This window comes from Nerophis lumbriciformis, linkage group LG15, assembly GCF_033978685.3.
Source record: "Nerophis lumbriciformis linkage group LG15, RoL_Nlum_v2.1, whole genome shotgun sequence".
NCBI classification, from domain to species: Eukaryota; Metazoa; Chordata; class Actinopteri; order Syngnathiformes; family Syngnathidae; genus Nerophis; species Nerophis lumbriciformis.
This window is the reverse complement of record NC_084562.2, coordinates 34,186,188-34,202,941: the sequence shown is the minus strand read 5'-3', so window position 1 is coordinate 34,202,941 and position 16,754 is coordinate 34,186,188. Positions and strand designations below refer to the sequence as shown.

Genomic DNA, 16,754 nt, shown 5'->3' with positions numbered 1-16,754 from the left:
GTAAGATGATTTCTTTTGACTGCACCCTGCCTCCTTTTATGATATTGTTGCTTTTCTCTTGAAACAGGTACCCAATTCACGACCCTCGTGTCAATTGCTACGGCGATAAACAGAATCTGCCTGGGGTCAGGACATATGGAGTGAGACAGCTCAATGAGACCTATGACGTTTACTGCTTTATTGAGAAAATGACAGGTTTGCATCTCTCTCTTTAAGAGTTTAGTTGTCACTTACTGTGGAAGCTGTTTATGTTTCATGACTCTCAGACTGGCCGGCTAACGTTGACATAACTGATTGTTCACATAACCCAAATCAAAATGAGCCATTGCTTGTGCATGTACTTGTGACTTTGTCCAGAGACATAAGGAGAATCTTTGAACCTATGGCAGTTTGTTGTTGTCGTTTGCCCACATTTGTGCATATTTTTATTCCAGATTCTTCTGTTTTCATGTGATGTTTTATATCTCACTGAGTTTGTGCGGTATTTTTAGTATAGGGTATAAGACTCAATTGCTTTCAGTGTCTAACATTTTTGTAGCTGTTGTTGAGTTTGTTTTTCACATGCATACGGTTACAATAGGATACATAACATATTTCACATATGATCATTTTCTCATTATAACATGTCCGAAAAGGAGCAGGAAGAAGCAGACTATATCTAATCCTACCCCTATTCTACTTCATAGCAATTACTAACACATTTGTTCACTTTCTGTTCTCAATTTGTAACACAATTTAAATCAACCAATAGTAAATACACAGTTCTCATATCAAATCAAATCAACTTTATTTATAGAGCACATTTAAAATTTACCACAGGGGTAGCCAAAGTGCTGTACAATGAGCAGGTTAAAAGATAAAACGAGTACCGAGCAAACACAACACAACACAAACAGAACACGATAGAAAATAAATAATTAAAATAGAATTAATAAAAACATAAAAAGATAAAAACAGGATCACAGCAGGTGTATTATGGGGCGCCATTGCAGGATGGATATCACTCAGTGTTAAAAGCCATGGAATAAAAGTATGTTTTTAAGAGAGATTTAAAAACAGGAAGAGAGGAGGCTTGTCTAACACTCAGGGGTAGGTCGTTCCAGAGCTTGGGAGCAGCAACGGCGAAAGCTCTGTCACCTCTAAGCTTCAGCCTTGTGTCAGGGACCGTCAACAGCAGCTGATCGGCTGATCTTAAGGATCGGGTGGGGCAGTAAGGCTGAAGGAGGTCGGAGAGATAGGTTGGCGCGAGGTTGTTTAGACATTTAAAAACAAATAAAAGGAGTTTAAAATGTATTCGGTAACGCACAGGGAGCCAGTGAAGGGACGCTAAAATAGGGGTGATGTGCTCACGTCTGCGGGTCTGTGTTAGCAGACGAGCAGCAGAGTTCTGCACGAGCTGCAGGCGGGCGAGGGAGGCCTGGCTAATGCCAACATACAGGGCATTACAATAATCAAGACGAGTCGAGATAAAAGCGTGGATTAATTTCTCAAGATCATGTCTTGATAGAAGCGGTTTCACTTTCGCTATTTGGCGTAATTGATAAAAGCTTTTTTGAACGACGCTGCTGATTTGTTTTTCGAATTTAAAATCTGAGTCAGACTTTACCCCCAGGTTTGTGACAGAGTCGCTGAGATACGGGGTCAGAGTGCCGAGGTCAACGTTGGGGGAGGGAGAGCGACTTGGACCGAACAACATAACTTCTGTTTTATCTTCATTTAGGCTCAGGAAGTTAGCTGAAAGCCAGACTTTGATGTCGTGCAGGCAGTCAATAAGACGTTGAACCGTGTTATTTTGTGCCATGGGAAAATAAATCTGGCAATCATCGGCATAAAAATGAAATGCAATACTGTACTTCCTAAAAATAGAACCAAGGGGGAGAAGGTAAAGCGCAAATAAAATTGGGGCAAGGATTGAGCCCTGGGGGACCCCATGTGGTAAAGGAGCTGTGGACGACATAAAACTGTCTACTTCTACACAAAAACTCCTGTCGGTTAGGTACGACCGGAACCAGTTGAGGGCGGCGCCCTTAATGCCCACACAGTTCTCAAGACGAGTGATTAAGGTGGCGTGGTCGACGGTGTCGAACGCAGCAGACAGATCTAAAAGCTGTGAAGTTAAGTAAGTTGTGATGCACATAATGAGATGACTATGATTATCTAATTTCCAATAATGTTCAAATGTTTATCAGGATTCTGCTTTGTACTTGGGAAACACTTTGAGTTTGAACAGTTTCTTAAACTGTATCATTTTAGTATTTAGTTCGACTTCTTTGCTTAATCCATTCCAAAATGTAATTCCACATACTGATATACTACAGATTTTGAGTGTTAAATGTTAGGTTTAAGTGTGTTTTAATCATAAGAGGCGCAATTTGTCAGTTGCTGGGGTCAACTCAGTTAATACTGCCATGCTTTTATTTTGAAGTTTACTTCGCACTGAAAGGGAAATTAGACAGTAGTTATGTTGCTGTTGTCATTTCGTGCTGTTAAGTGATAATAATGAAGTTGACAAAACGACTGCCAATGTCCACATGTACTATTTTTCATAGACCATGCATGTTGATGTCAATTTAAGTGGCAATTTTCTAGTAATAGGAATAATACGGTGGCCCGGGACTCAATGAGTTAGTTAACATAGACCAGCTGTCCACATAAACATGACCAACTTAAGCAAGTTAGACTTTATTTGTGCTTGTACTCATTACTTTCACAGATTTATCACAATATCTTTTTCTCTGCTTTTTTCAGGCAGAGTATTCCACGCCACGTTAGCAGAAAAGTTCACTTTCTCTGAGGCTGTGCTGGCATGCTCTCAAAAGGGAGCCGAGCTGGCCACCACCGGTCAGCTGTACTTGGCCTGGCAGGGTGGGATGGATGTCTGCAACGCTGGCTGGCTGGCTGACAGAAGTGTCCGCTACCCCATCAGCATCCGGCGGTCTCAGTGTGGAGGGGGTCTTCTGGGAGTGCGAACAGTGTACATCCACACAAATCGTACAGGATATCCACCTCCTGAGTCTTACTATGATGTCTTCTGCTACACAGGTACATAATCAGATTTTGCTATGTATTTTTTTATCAGGGCTCTCAGACATGTCTGTTTTGGCTGTGAGTAATGTGCTCATACTCATACAGGGCTTGAAACACATTGTCTGATTTCACACTTAAGAAATGTATATTTTTTGATAAACGGGTACTACATGGACTGCTGTTTTCTGTCACAGCGCAAGAGGGACCAAAAATAACAAAATGAGTCATTACAGCACATATTTCCCATTAAGGCTGAACCCCTGTGTCCTGTTGCTGTTAGGTCTAAAGTTGATTAAATGATTAATTTAAAAAAAAAACAGCATTAATCATCACACCCTTCCACTTTTTGTTAACTTTGCTTTACATGGTAGCAAATATGCATATGCATCAAACATAAATTGCATATAACCACAATTTATAATTATGTGTCATCCAGTAAATGACTATTGGATCATTCTATTTCATTTTTTAAAATTCTATTTGTACAACCTATAGAGTGGTTTGACCTAAAACAACATGATAGAGCCTCTGTTCAATGGCTACTGCTTCCCATTGCAGTGTCTGGTTTTAGTACTCTTATCTACTATTAAAATCAACGAGTCAGTATTAGGACTATATCACTCAACCCTGTCTTGTATCACACCCAGAGTTCCCAGATGATGAAGGTTCAGGAATAGTAGACGAAGGCAACGGCGTGTTGAGCGTTGCCCCAGTGACACAGAGCCAAGAGGTTTTCTTCGCAAAGACCTCAAGAGAGAGTGAGGTTGTTGGAGAGGTGGAGACCCAGCAAACCACTGAAGTAGACCTCACCTACACACTGAGTCCTATAGAGCAAACACCACCTAAAGTCACTGACCTACCTACCGATCTAATAGAGGAAGTCGCCCACCAATCCAACCTAAGCAAAGAGTCCAGCAAAGTGGTTGTGACACCTCAATTTGGTTAGTGATAGATGCCCTATTGTCAATTACAATCCATACACAAACACATTGTCTTAATATAATGATATTCGTTTTGCCTGAAGGTGTGGTCTTTCATTACCGTTCATTGTCTGGCCGCTACGCCTTCACCTTTGTTGATGCCCAGTTGGCCTGTCAGAGTGTTAGTGCCTCCATTGCTACACCTGAGCAGTTGCAGGCTGCATACGAAGCTGGATATCACCAGTGTGAAGCCGGATGGTTAATGGACCAGACAGTCAGGTAATTCTGAGCAGACCATAGTTGACTGTTTTCAATAATACTTGTGTACTAGTAATCACTTATGTTCACTTCTAGGTTTTCCATTGTTTTACCACAAGAAAAGTGTGCAGGAGATTTGGGAGATCAACCAGGAGTTTGGTCTTATGGTCTGAGGCCAGCAGATGAACTGTACGATGTGTATTGCTACATAGATATGCTCAAAGGTTAGAATATAACTTACGGTACTGATTTTAATGATGATCTTATTGTTCAATGAATAGCACAGCAAACAATAATTTGTAATGTAGTCTTTCCACCCGCCACTACTAAAGACCTGTACTAAAAAGAAATCTGGCACAGTAAAGGTATGTTGGTGTGATTAGTCACCCATGTGTTTACAGTAATATGTATTATGATAATAACTAAAAAATAAACCTACATGTGCTAGTGGCCATGAAGCCCTGTTGACTGAGCTGAAGCTGTTGCTGAATACAGCTGAACCTGTTTAAGTTGAGCATTGACCAACTCATGAAGTCCTAGTCCACTGTGTACTTGTTATCAATAAAAAGTGCCCGCTTTAGTTTAAGTCGATATACTTGGTCGACTGCTATTGTTCACACAATTTGAGATTTAAAGGGAATAATTTTATAAACAATTAGCCCAATTGTGTCGACATGTTAACCTCATCTGTATCTTGCACATGGTTTTGCAAGATAGACGGTTTCACAAATGGAGGACAATATCTCAACAGACTTTTGTAAGTTCAGAAAACTTTTGTTGTTCCCCATTTCCTTATGTCTCTGGTAAAAGTAAATGTGTAAGCAATGGCTATTTTCGGTTATGTCGACAACATTGACGTGAGTGAGCCAATTCAAGGGATGACAACCTAAACAGGTTCCACTATAATAACAATGCTTCATTTCTGATAGGGGGACCTGAAATCCCTGCAAGATCAAAAACAATGCAGATGTGTATCAAACATGTATTTTGGTAAAAAGCCAACAATAGAGTATGAAACACTCATTATTCCTATTATACAATTTATGATTCACAGCCAACGTGTATACAGGTAAAAGCCAGTAAATTAGAATATTTTGAAAAACTTGATTTATTTCAGTAATTGCATTCAAAAGGTGTAACTTGTACATTATATTTATTCATTGCACACAGACTGATGAATTCAAATGTTTATTTCATTTAATTTTGATGATTTGAAGTGGCAACAAATGAAAATCCAAAATTCCGTGTGTCACAAAATTAGAATATTACTTAAGGCTAATACAAAAAAGGGATTTTTAGAAATGTTGGCCAACTGAAAAGTATGAAAATGAAAAATATGAGCATGTACAATACTCAATACTTGGTTGGAGCTCCTTTTGCCTCAATTACTGCGTTAATGCGGCGTGGCATGGAGTCGATGAGTTTCTGGCACTGCTCAGGTGTTATGAGAGCCCAGGTTGCTCTGATAGTGGCCTTCAACTCTTCTGCGTTTTTGGGTCTGGCATTCTGCATCTTCCTTTTCACAATACCCCACAGATTTTCTATGGGGCTAAGGTCAGGGGAGTTGGCGGGCCAATTTAGAACAGAAATACCATGGTCCTTATCCAGGCACGGGTAGATTTTGCGCTGTGTGCAGGCGCCAAGTCCTGTTGGAACTTGAAATCTCCATCTCCATAGAGCAGGTCAGCAGCAGGAAGCATGAAGTGCTCTAAAACTTGCTGGTAGATGGCTGCGTTGACCCTGGATCTCAGGAAACAGAGTGGACCGACACCAGCAGATGACATGGCACCCCAAACCATCACTGATGGTGGAAACTTTACACTAGACTTCAGGCAACGTGGATCCTGTGCCTCTCCTGTCTTCCTCCAGACTCTGGGACCTCGATTTCCAAAGGAAATGCAAAATTTGCATGGTTGGGTGATGGTTTGGGGTGCCATGTCATCTGCTGGTGTCGGTCCACTCTGTTTCCTGAGATCCAGGGTCAACGCAGCCGTCTACCAGCAAGTTTTAGAGCACTTCATGCTTCCTGCTGCTGACCTGCTCTATGGAGATGGAGATTTCAAGTTCCAACAGGACTTGGCGCCTGCACACAGCGCAAAATCTACCCGTGCCTGGTTTACGGACCATGGTATTTCTGTTCTAAATTGGCCCGCCAACTCCCCTGACCTTAGCCCCATAGAAAATCTGTGGGGTATTGTGAAAAGGAAGATGCAGAATGCCAGACCCAAAAACGCAGAAGAGTTGAAGGCCACTATCAGAGCAACCTGGGCTCTCATAACACCTGAGCAGTGCCAGAAACTCATCGACTCCATGCCACGCCGCATTAACGCAGTAATTGAGGCAAAAGGAGCTCCAACCAAGTATTGAGTATTGTACATGCTCATATTTTTCATTTTCATACTTTTCAGTTGGCCAACATTTCTAAAAATCCCTTTTTTGTATTAGCCTTAAGTAATATTCTAATTTTGTGACACACGGAATTTTGGATTTTCATTTGTTGCCACTTCAAATCATCAAAATTAAATGAAATAAACATTTGAATGCATCAGTCTGTGTGCAATGAATAAATATAATGTACAAGTTACACCTTTTGAATGCAATTACTGAAATAAATCAAGTTTTTCGAAATATTCTAATTTACTGGCTTTTACCTGTATGTAGCTCAACCAACATCCAGGTAGAGCATTTGTTTCTAGTCAGTGTTTTTTGGGTGTTCTACCTGCATAATGATAAATTACTGTGGCAATGAATTTGTCACGACCAGAACAGGACTCTGAACACAGATGCAGGAGTTTCAGAAACAGATATTTATTCTGAACAGGGAAGGGGTCCAAAACGGGAGAAACAAAAACAGGCTATCAAACCAGACCTAACCTGACCACTAAACTTACAAAAAATATCAATAACTCAAAATGCTCCGGCTACGGAGGGAAAAAGGTGCTATGAACAAAAACTACTAAGTATAACAAAAGGCACTCCAACGGAGGTGATGCTAGGAAGCTAATCTTCCCTGAGAAAACTTACAAACCAAAATACTCCCGTGATCCCAAAAAAGGTATACAAAACGTGGCTATGGCTGTGGATAATACTGTGGCAAAGAGATGGGTCAAATGCAGAGAATAATTTCGCCACACATCGTGTGTGTGTGACAATCATTGGTACTTTAACTTTAACTTTTAACTTTACTCAATGACAGTCGCAATTTTACAAGAAAAGCTTAACATTTTGGCAATTATATGAAAAGAGTCGTGATTTTACTCGACAAGTCACAATTTTATCGGAAAACTTTAACATTTTGGAAATATTATAATAATAATCGGAATTTTACTAGGCAAAATTATAACAAAAGTCATCATTTTACTCAAAAAACTCTTCTTTCAGGAGAGTTCCCTCACGAAAATTACACAATTCCAGCAGCAGTGTACAGAATTCAGCACTTCAAATTTTTACACACACTTGTTATTTCATATGTTGACCAGAGGGGGAGCACTTTTAAAACCGACACACAATCAATTTGAAAAATCCCTACTTTTTGGGACCACCCTAGTTTTGATAAGATTTCACCAAATGAAATCTCTATTTTTTTGTTTTTTGTAATGTGCTTAAGGCCGATGACAAACAAGTCACGGACCACAGATGGCCCCTGTGCCGCACTTTGGGCAACCCAGCTGTAGAAGCTAACTGTTAATGGCCACTATAGTCTTAGTACCATAGTGTATTTGTTCATCCTATGGTCACATATGGGACGCGGGTTGTCTTACGTCAGCACCGGAGTGTCGTAAAATCAGCTGTTCACCTGGCGGGTTTTTTCGGGGATGAATAGGGAAGTCCTTCTTTAGCTGCCGTCTTGTTTTATCATATATTGATGCCTTTGCACCTGTCAATGTTTACTTTTGTATGCACATTAAATCAACAAAAAATCCTGACTTTGGAGCAATGTTCACGGACTCTAGTATTTGGCTCTCTATTAGATGCGATGGTTTTTCGTACTGGGACCATGATTTCGGTGCTAAATTGTTCACCGGTCCTCATATGGAAGGTACTTTACCTTGTTGATGTCTCAAGAAGGATAGAAATACAAGAACACACACACACACACACACACACACACACACACACACACACGCGGTACGCACAAGAAGGTAGGAAACACTCTGGCACAGGACAGAAGGAGGACGAGACATTTAACACATGAGGGAGGGTGACACAGGTGGGCACAATCAGGCAATCAGGAAAGACATCAGACCAGTGATACAGGACGAAAAGCAAGTGATCTGAAACGAGAGGAAGAGATAGTATTTCAAAATAAAACAGGAAGTGACAAGACAACCTGAAACCAGACGAAAACCAGACAAGACTTTACCCAGGTGTGACAGAATTGCTGCTTCTAAGTAAGAGTGAGGCAAATATAACTCTGAGAGTTTTAAAAAATATATATTTTGCTTTTCTCTTCATCTTTTCTTTAGGTCAGGTTTTCCATTTAGAGTCTGCTGATGGTTTTACTTATGATGAGGCTGCAACTCAGTGTCTTGAGCACAATGCTAGCCTGGCCTCAACAGGAGAGCTATATGCAGCCTGGAAGCAGGGTTTTGACAAGTGCGATGCAGGCTGGCTCAGTGATCGAAGTGTCCGTTATGCCGTCAATAACCCGTCTCCTGAGTGTGGGGCAGGCAAGTCAGGAGTTCACACTGTCCATGCCCATCCCAACAGGACAGGCTACCATGATATTAACGACAGATTCGATGCATATTGTTTCAAAGGTAAATACGACCAAAAAGTTGCATTTGTGTTCATTTCAGTCGGAATGCTTTAGTAAGTTTGGTTTTGTTGTTGGATTTCTACAGTAGACATTCAACTAATTGCAAATGAAACTGGACTGAACATCACAGACATCCAGGAGGCCATTCTCAACTTAACGTCCATCACAGATTTTGTAAGACGTGGTAGGTACTATTTCAATCATGAACTATGTCAGGGGTGCCCATTAGGTTGATCGCGGAGGGTGTGTCAGTCAGATCGCCAGTCAGGCATTGAAAAAAATAGACCTAAAAATGAGCAATAATCAATCTTCACTATGACGTCACGGAAAACGAGAAACACTTTTTATTTCAACAGACTCCTCCGCCATACCTGCTTTCAAAAGTCTAAAGACCGACTGCACAGTTCCTGCTCTTCACAATAAAAGTGCTGCTCCTGCCTGCGCTAACAAAATAAGAGTCTCAGAAAGCTAGTGCACACAAGCTAGCAAGCTACTAAGTTTGCCTCCAATGTATTTCTTGTATAGTGTAAAAATTTTTTTAATTAAAGCTGGACAAATAAAATGCTAAATAAACAACCACTTTCATGTGGTATTAGACAGAAAGGAGGACATTTTTTTTCTCCTCCACAATGCAAATTCAAAGTTGTGGAACTTATCCTATACTGGCTCACCTGCACTGGCTTCCTGTGCACTTAAGAAGTGACTTTAAGGTTTTACTACTTACGTATAAAATACTACACGGTCTAGCTCCGTCCTATCTTGTCGATTGTATTGTACCATATGTCCCGGCAAGAAATCTGCGTTCAAAGAACTCCGGCTTATTAGTGATTCCCAGAGCCCAAAAAAAGTCTGCGGGCTATAGAGCGTTTTCTATTCGGGCTCCAGTACTATGGAATGCCCTCCCGGTAACAATTAGAGATGCTACCTCAGTAGAAGCATTTAAGTCCCATCTTAAAACTCATTTGTATACTCTAGCCTTTAAATAGCCCCCCTGTTGGACCAGTTGATCTGCCGTTTCTTTTCTTTTCTCCTCTGCTCCCCTTTTCCTTGAGGGGGGGGGGGGCACAGGTCCGGTGGCCATGGATGAAGTGCTGGCTGTCCAGAGTCGGGACCCGGGGTGGACCGCTCGCCTGTGCATCGGCTGGGAACATCTCTACGCTGCTGACCCGTCTCCGCTCGGGATGGTTTCCTGCTGACCCCACTATGGACTGGACTCTTACTGTTATGCTGGATCCACTATGGACTGGACTCTCACAATATTATGTTAGACCCACTCGACATCCATTGCATTCGGTCTCCCTAGAGGGGGGGGGGTTACCCACATATGCGGTCCTCTCCAAGGTTTCTCATAGTCATTCACATCGACGTCCCACTGGGGTGAGTTTTTCCTTGCCCTTATGTGGGCTATACCGAGGATGTCGTTGTGGCTTGTGCAGCCCTTTGAGACACTTGTGATTTAGGGCTATATAAATAAACATTGATTGATTGATTGATACTGTGAATCCTGTCTGATTCCAATCAATGCAAATCATCAGAATCAGGTAATACACCAACTTAGGTTCCTTTCTTTCGTGAAGACAAGAATATATGTGTTAAACATGCTTGTATTTTTATTAAACTCCTTTAACATGTTAACAAAAAACTGTTTGTTTTATAAATTATTAGGGTTGTCCCGATACCAATATTCTGGTACCGGTACTGGTACTCAAATGTATTTTGATACTTTTCTAAATAAAGGGGACCACAAACAATTGCATTATTGGCTTTATTTTAACAAAAAAATCTTACGGTACATTAAACATATGTTTCTTATTGCAATCTAAGAACAATTTTTGACCTTGGATAACATTGTGAACATACAAGACAACTTGTCTTTTATTAGTAAGTAAACAACAAACAAAGGCCCCTAATTAGTCTGCTGACATATGCAGTAACATATTGTGTCATTTTCCATTCTATTATTTTGTCAAAATTATGAAGGACAAGCTGTAAAAATGGATTGTTAATCCAATTGTTCATTTACTGTTAATATCTGGTTTTTGTCTGTTTCAACATTTTCCATCTACACTTACGTTAAAATGTAATAATCACTTAATCTTCTGTTATTTGGATGCTTTACATTAGTTTTGGATGATACCACAAATTTGGGTACCGATTCTATACCAAGTAGTGACAGGATCATACATTGGTCATAATTTAAGTCTTCATGTGTCCAGGGACGTATTTCCTGAGTTTATAAACATATAATATGACTTTTTTTTTTAAAGAAAAAAGATGTTGTGATTATAAAATATATTGATGTTATAATTGTAGTATCGACTAGATACGCTCTTGTACGTGCTTTCATTACAGTGGATGTCAAGTGTAGATCCACCCATTTGTTTACATTCAGGAGCGCCAGGTTGTTAGCGGTGATGCCGGTGAGCTATTGTATTCTCCTACGGTGTGTAGTGAAGCATGTTTAGCTATACCTCGTCCTGCAGGGATGATATTTGTAAGAAACATACTTTATTTGGCGCCATGGAGGCGAGGATTAGTGATTTAGAAGTAGCTAAAACACTGCCGACTGCAGATGGATGTTAGCTGCTAGCTAGCTAGCCATGTCTTAAAGCACCACTTGCTTAGGGCGTTTCAGTGTTATAGCTTCACTTTTATGGTTAGTTTTTAAGCCAAAATGCATCCATTCTCCCTTTTCTGTCTACACACTGTTTCTGCTTGTATGTACTCCGTGATTGTGCGCTGCTCGTAAACCAGCAATGTCACGACATGTTGACGGCATGCCGTCATGCCCGTTTAAAAAAACAGACAACTCATTAGTATCGCGGTACTTTATTAGTAAAGGGACACCGTACAACCCTAATATATATATCAGAGGTGGGACCAAGTCATTGTTTTGCAAGTCACAAGTAAGTCTCAAGTCTAGTCCCGAGTCAAGACAGGCAAGCCCCGAGTCAAGTCCAAAGTCAAGACTGGAAAGTCTCAAGTCAAGTCCTAAGTCCTGCATTTTGAGTTTCGAGTCCTTTCAAGTCCTTTTAACCACAGACTAATATATTAACACAGATTGTGTATGCTTTTCAAACGCTGTATTTATTTATTAAAACAAGTGCATTTTAAATTGCAGGAAAGAAAATTGTGCTGACATTGCACTTTATAATAGCACTATTAACCAGTCATTTTAAACATTAACTCATTCCTTTACAGAACAAACACGTTGAAAAATAAAGTGCAAATGTACATATTTGTACAAAAGTGTTAACATTGAAAAAACATGACATATACGTGAACATAACAAAAAAGTTGTACTTTTTATATGTCAGGGCCCTATGCTGCATTGCATTTGCAAAAGACCAAATTAGCCAAGAGTCTGTCAGTCATTTGTGCACGATGGGGGCGTAGTATGATGCCACCATGGCTGAAAACTCGCTCCACTGGAGCACTGGAGGCAGGCACTGCCAAGACTCTCATGGCCACTCGGAACAGTGAAGGAAGAGTCTTCATGTTCAATGCCCAGAACAAAAGGGGGGAGAGAGTTGTTTTGGGTTGGTGCACTACTTGTAAGTGTATCTTGTGTTTTTTATGTTGATTTAATTAAAAAAAGAAAAGAAAAAAAAATTATTTCTTGTGCGGCCCGATACCAATCGATCCACGGACCAGTACCGGGCCGCGGCCCGGTGGTTGGGGACCACTGAGGTAAACAACCAACAGTATGTCAGAAAGCTAGCTAAAACGGTACACATATTCATAATATAGTATACATTTGAACTGACCTTTATTTTACTATTTTTGTCTTTTTTTAGGTGGCTAAAATACGCGGTGCTGCTGACCGCCGTCTAACGTTACGTGTGATATATTGACTAACGTAACCCTGCTTAAAAAAAATCACTGAACAAAAAGTATGAATAGGTAGTGAACTGCAACAGATTCCCGTGTTTGCAATAACGTTATAACGTTAGCAGTGAGTTTACAGCCTCACTGATTTAACTACACAGCAAATAAAAGTCACGTTACTTAGCCAATAAACGTTATCTTACATTCAAAACTTACCGTTCTTTGTGCAACTTCAAATGCCGGACGAAGTTGGAAGTTGTTGCCTCTCCATCAGTCATTTTCGAACCGCATGTGTTGCATACTGCAAACCGTTTTGTGTTGACCACCTCGTAATTTTTATACCCAAACAAAATTATTTTAGGTATCATTTTTTGTTCACTGGCGTGTGGTTTGGACATGTCTTCTTCGTTGGTTGTCCTGCAATTTGATTGGATGAATGCTGTGTGATGAAAACAAAGTAGATCTAATTTGATTGGCTGTTGTACTCGAGTCCAAGTCATGTGACTCGAGTCCACACCTCTGATATATATATATACTGTATATATATATTTGGGTTGAACTCAAAGATCTAAAACTTTTACTATATACACAAAAGACCTATTCCTCTCAAATATTGTACACAAATCTGTTGAAATTTGTGCAAGTGAGCGTTTCTTATTTGCCAAGGTAATCCACCCCACCTCACAGGTGTGGCATATCAAGATGCTGATTAAACAGCATGATTATTGCACAGGTATGCCTTGGGCTGTCCACGATAAGAGGCCACTCTGAAATGTGCAATTTTATCATACAGCACAATGCCACAGATGTTGCAAGTTTTGAGGGAGCGTGCAGTTGGCATGCTGACTGCAGGAATGTCCACCAGAGCTGTAAATTGAATATTCATTTCTTTACCACAAGCCATCTCCATAGGCGTTTCTGAGAATTTGGCAGTACATCCAACCGAACTCAATACCGCAGACAATGTGTAATCACACCAGCCCAGGACCTCCACATGCAGCAGGTGCACCTCCATGATTGTCTGAGACCAGCCCCCCGGACAGCTGCTGCAACAATTGGTTTGTAAAACCAAAGAATTTCTGCTCAAACTGTGAGAAACTGTCTCAGGGAAACTCATCTACATGCTCGTCATCCTCATCGGGGTCTCGACCTGACTGCAGTTGGCAAATGCTTACTATCTATGTTATCTTCACGGATGAATCCCGATTTTCATGTCGTAGCATGACAATGCACGGCCCCATGTTGCAAGGATCTGTACACAATTCCTAAAAGCTGAAAACATTCCAGTTCTTGCATGGCCAGCATACTCACCGGACATGTCACCCATTGAGCATGTTTGGGATGTTGTTGATCGGTCTACATGACAGCGTGTTCCAGTTCTTGCCAATATCCAGCCACTTTGCACAGCCCAATGGCTGAAAGAGAAGTGGACCAACATTCCACAGGCCACAATCAACAACCAGATCAACTCTATGCAAAGGTGATGTGTCTCACCAGATACTGACTGCTTTTCTGACCCCCCACCCTCTCCCGACCCTCAAAAAAGCAAAACTGCACATTTCAGGGCTTTTATTGTGGGCAGCCTAAGGCACACCTGTGCAATAATCATGCTGCTTAATCATCATCTTGATATGCCACACCTGTGAGGTGGGATGGAATATCTTGGCAAAGAAGAAGTGCTCATTATCACAGATTTAGACAGGTTTGTGAACAGTATTTGAGAGAAATAGGTCTTCTCTTTTGTGTATATAGTAAAAGTTTTAGATCTTTGAGTTCAACTCATGAAAAATGGGACCAAAAACAAAAGTGTTGCGTTTATATTTGTATTCAATATACATGCACACACACACGCACACACACACATACACACATTCACACTTTCACACACATATATTTATGAGGATGAGGTAGATCACCACGACTTGGTCGTTTGAAAAGTAGCTCACCTGCTGAAAAAGTGTGGGCACCCCTGAACTATGTGCTTGTTCAAATATTCCACTCATCTTTTATCCTCTCATTTCACCCCTTTTTATGTCTCTATCTGTTATTTCAGTTATCCCACCTATCCTTGTGGAATCTTCAAGCTCTGGTTCAGGTTCAGCAAACTCTTTGGTTGAGAATACTTCTGGAGACTTCTCTGGCTCTGGGTTTGGATACAGAAACAATGATATCTCTGAAGACCTCTCAGGATCTGGAGCCCATTTGACCTCAGGACAGCTGTCTGGATCGGGTTCTAGAGACCACATTATCTCCAAAGAACTGAATGGGCCTGGAAGCGTGTCTGGTTCTGGAGAACAACTGACCTCTGGAGAGCTGTCTGGATTGGGTTCTGGAGAGCAGATTATCTCCAAAGAACTTTCTGGCTCTAGAAGTCTGTCTAGTTCTGAAGACCAACCGACCTCAGGAAAGCTGTCTGAATTGGGTTCCGGAGAGCAGATTATCTCCAAAGAACTGTCTAGCTCTGGAAACCTGTCTGGTTCTGGAAATCAAGTAACCTCTGGAGAGCTGTCTAGATTGGGTTCTGGAGAAAAGATTCCCTCCAAAGACCGGTCTGGCTCTGGAAGCCTGGCAGGTCCTGGAAACCAACTGGCTTCAGGAGACTGGGGGATCTCTGGGGACCTGTCAGGTTCTGGTGACCAGGTTGTCTCTAAAGAACTGTCTGGCTCTGGAAGCCTGTCTGGCTCTGGGGACCAGTTTATCTCCGGAGACTTGTCTAGCACTAGAGACCAGTTTGGCTTTGGAGATAGTGCAAGTGCTGTCCTTCCCTATGGCACACTAGATGTTAATGATGCTGTTTTTTCTGGATCAGGGATCAGTGGAGAACAATCCATGTCTGATGTCTCTGTTTCCAACAGTGACACAATTCTACCCGGAGAAAACTCAGTTTCAGAAGATTTTCAAAAACCAGAAGAGGCAGGCACAGAAATTTTTATGTTACCTTCCTTTGAAATAGTTTCAGGCGCGCTGAGTGGTGGCGGTGACCTATCTGGAACTGGGAGTGGACATGGTTTCAGTTCTGCAGAGAGTGGTTCAGCAATGGAATTTTCAGGGGAGAATGGCCAGTCCTCTGGAATGGAATCTGGTCTTATTAGCAGTCTTGACTCATCTGATTTCAGTGGTTTCTCTGGATTTTCGTCTTCAGGAAGTGCTAGTGCAGGAGGTGTTCATGAAGCCGAAGTTGCTCAGATCTTGTTCCTAGATAACAAATCGATTGATGCATCTACCCCTATTACTCAAAAAGAGCATGAATTGGGAGGGGGACTGCTGGTGGTCAGTGGTTCCGAGGACAGTTCTAGAATGCTTAGTAATGATCTAAGTCCAGCTGCTGAAAGTGGTTCCAGAGTCTTCTTGGATGTGACTTTTAATGGGTCAGAGCCCATTGACCTAACTCAGTCACCATCTGGGAATCAGGAGGCTTCTGGGTTTTTACTCTACAACTCTGGAGAGGGCAGTATAAGGCATATGTCAGGAGTTAGCGGCTTAGATCTCATTTCTGGGTCTAGAGTGTCTGGGGAAGGAGGCAGGGTTACATTTTTAAATGAAGATGTTATAACAGGGGTATCTAGAAATGTTTTGATGTCTCCAGAGAGTAAACAAGGGGCAGTAGAGTACAGTGGGACAGAGATCCACAGCAGTGGCAGTTGCTTACTCACTAAGAGTGGAGATACCACCTTTTCAGGTACTGAAGAGTCATCACAGGTGCCAACAACACCGTCCACAGAGTATGGATTAATCAAGACTGTCACACCCACGCACTATCGGGCTCTACCTTCTAAAATTGATCTGGCCTTACCGTCTGATCCCCCCACTGTAGTAACACCTGTTAAGGGTCAGGAAGATGCAGAGAACATAGTAGGTATGTTATTAAATTACAGTTTGACATGTTTGTTGACATATATGTTTTTATGATCAGTTATATTTAGTAAAGTAACATACTCTTTTAACAACATCAAATACTTCCT

General features: G+C 41.3%; 1 protein-coding gene across 1 annotated transcript in view; it reads left to right on the top strand.

Annotated features, from left to right (window-relative positions):
• Positions 1-16,754, top strand: part of LOC133615787 (aggrecan core protein-like) — a 48,837-nt gene that overhangs the window by 12,266 nt on the left and 19,817 nt on the right. The window contains exons 4-11 of the mRNA XM_061974558.1: positions 68-195; positions 2,749-3,042; positions 3,675-3,968; positions 4,052-4,226; positions 4,302-4,429; positions 8,672-8,965; positions 9,050-9,148; positions 14,846-16,648. Coding sequence (XP_061830542.1) covers positions 68-195; positions 2,749-3,042; positions 3,675-3,968; positions 4,052-4,226; positions 4,302-4,429; positions 8,672-8,965; positions 9,050-9,148; positions 14,846-16,648 — 3,215 coding nt within the window. The remainder of the gene's footprint in view (positions 1-67; positions 196-2,748; positions 3,043-3,674; positions 3,969-4,051; positions 4,227-4,301; positions 4,430-8,671; positions 8,966-9,049; positions 9,149-14,845; positions 16,649-16,754) is intronic.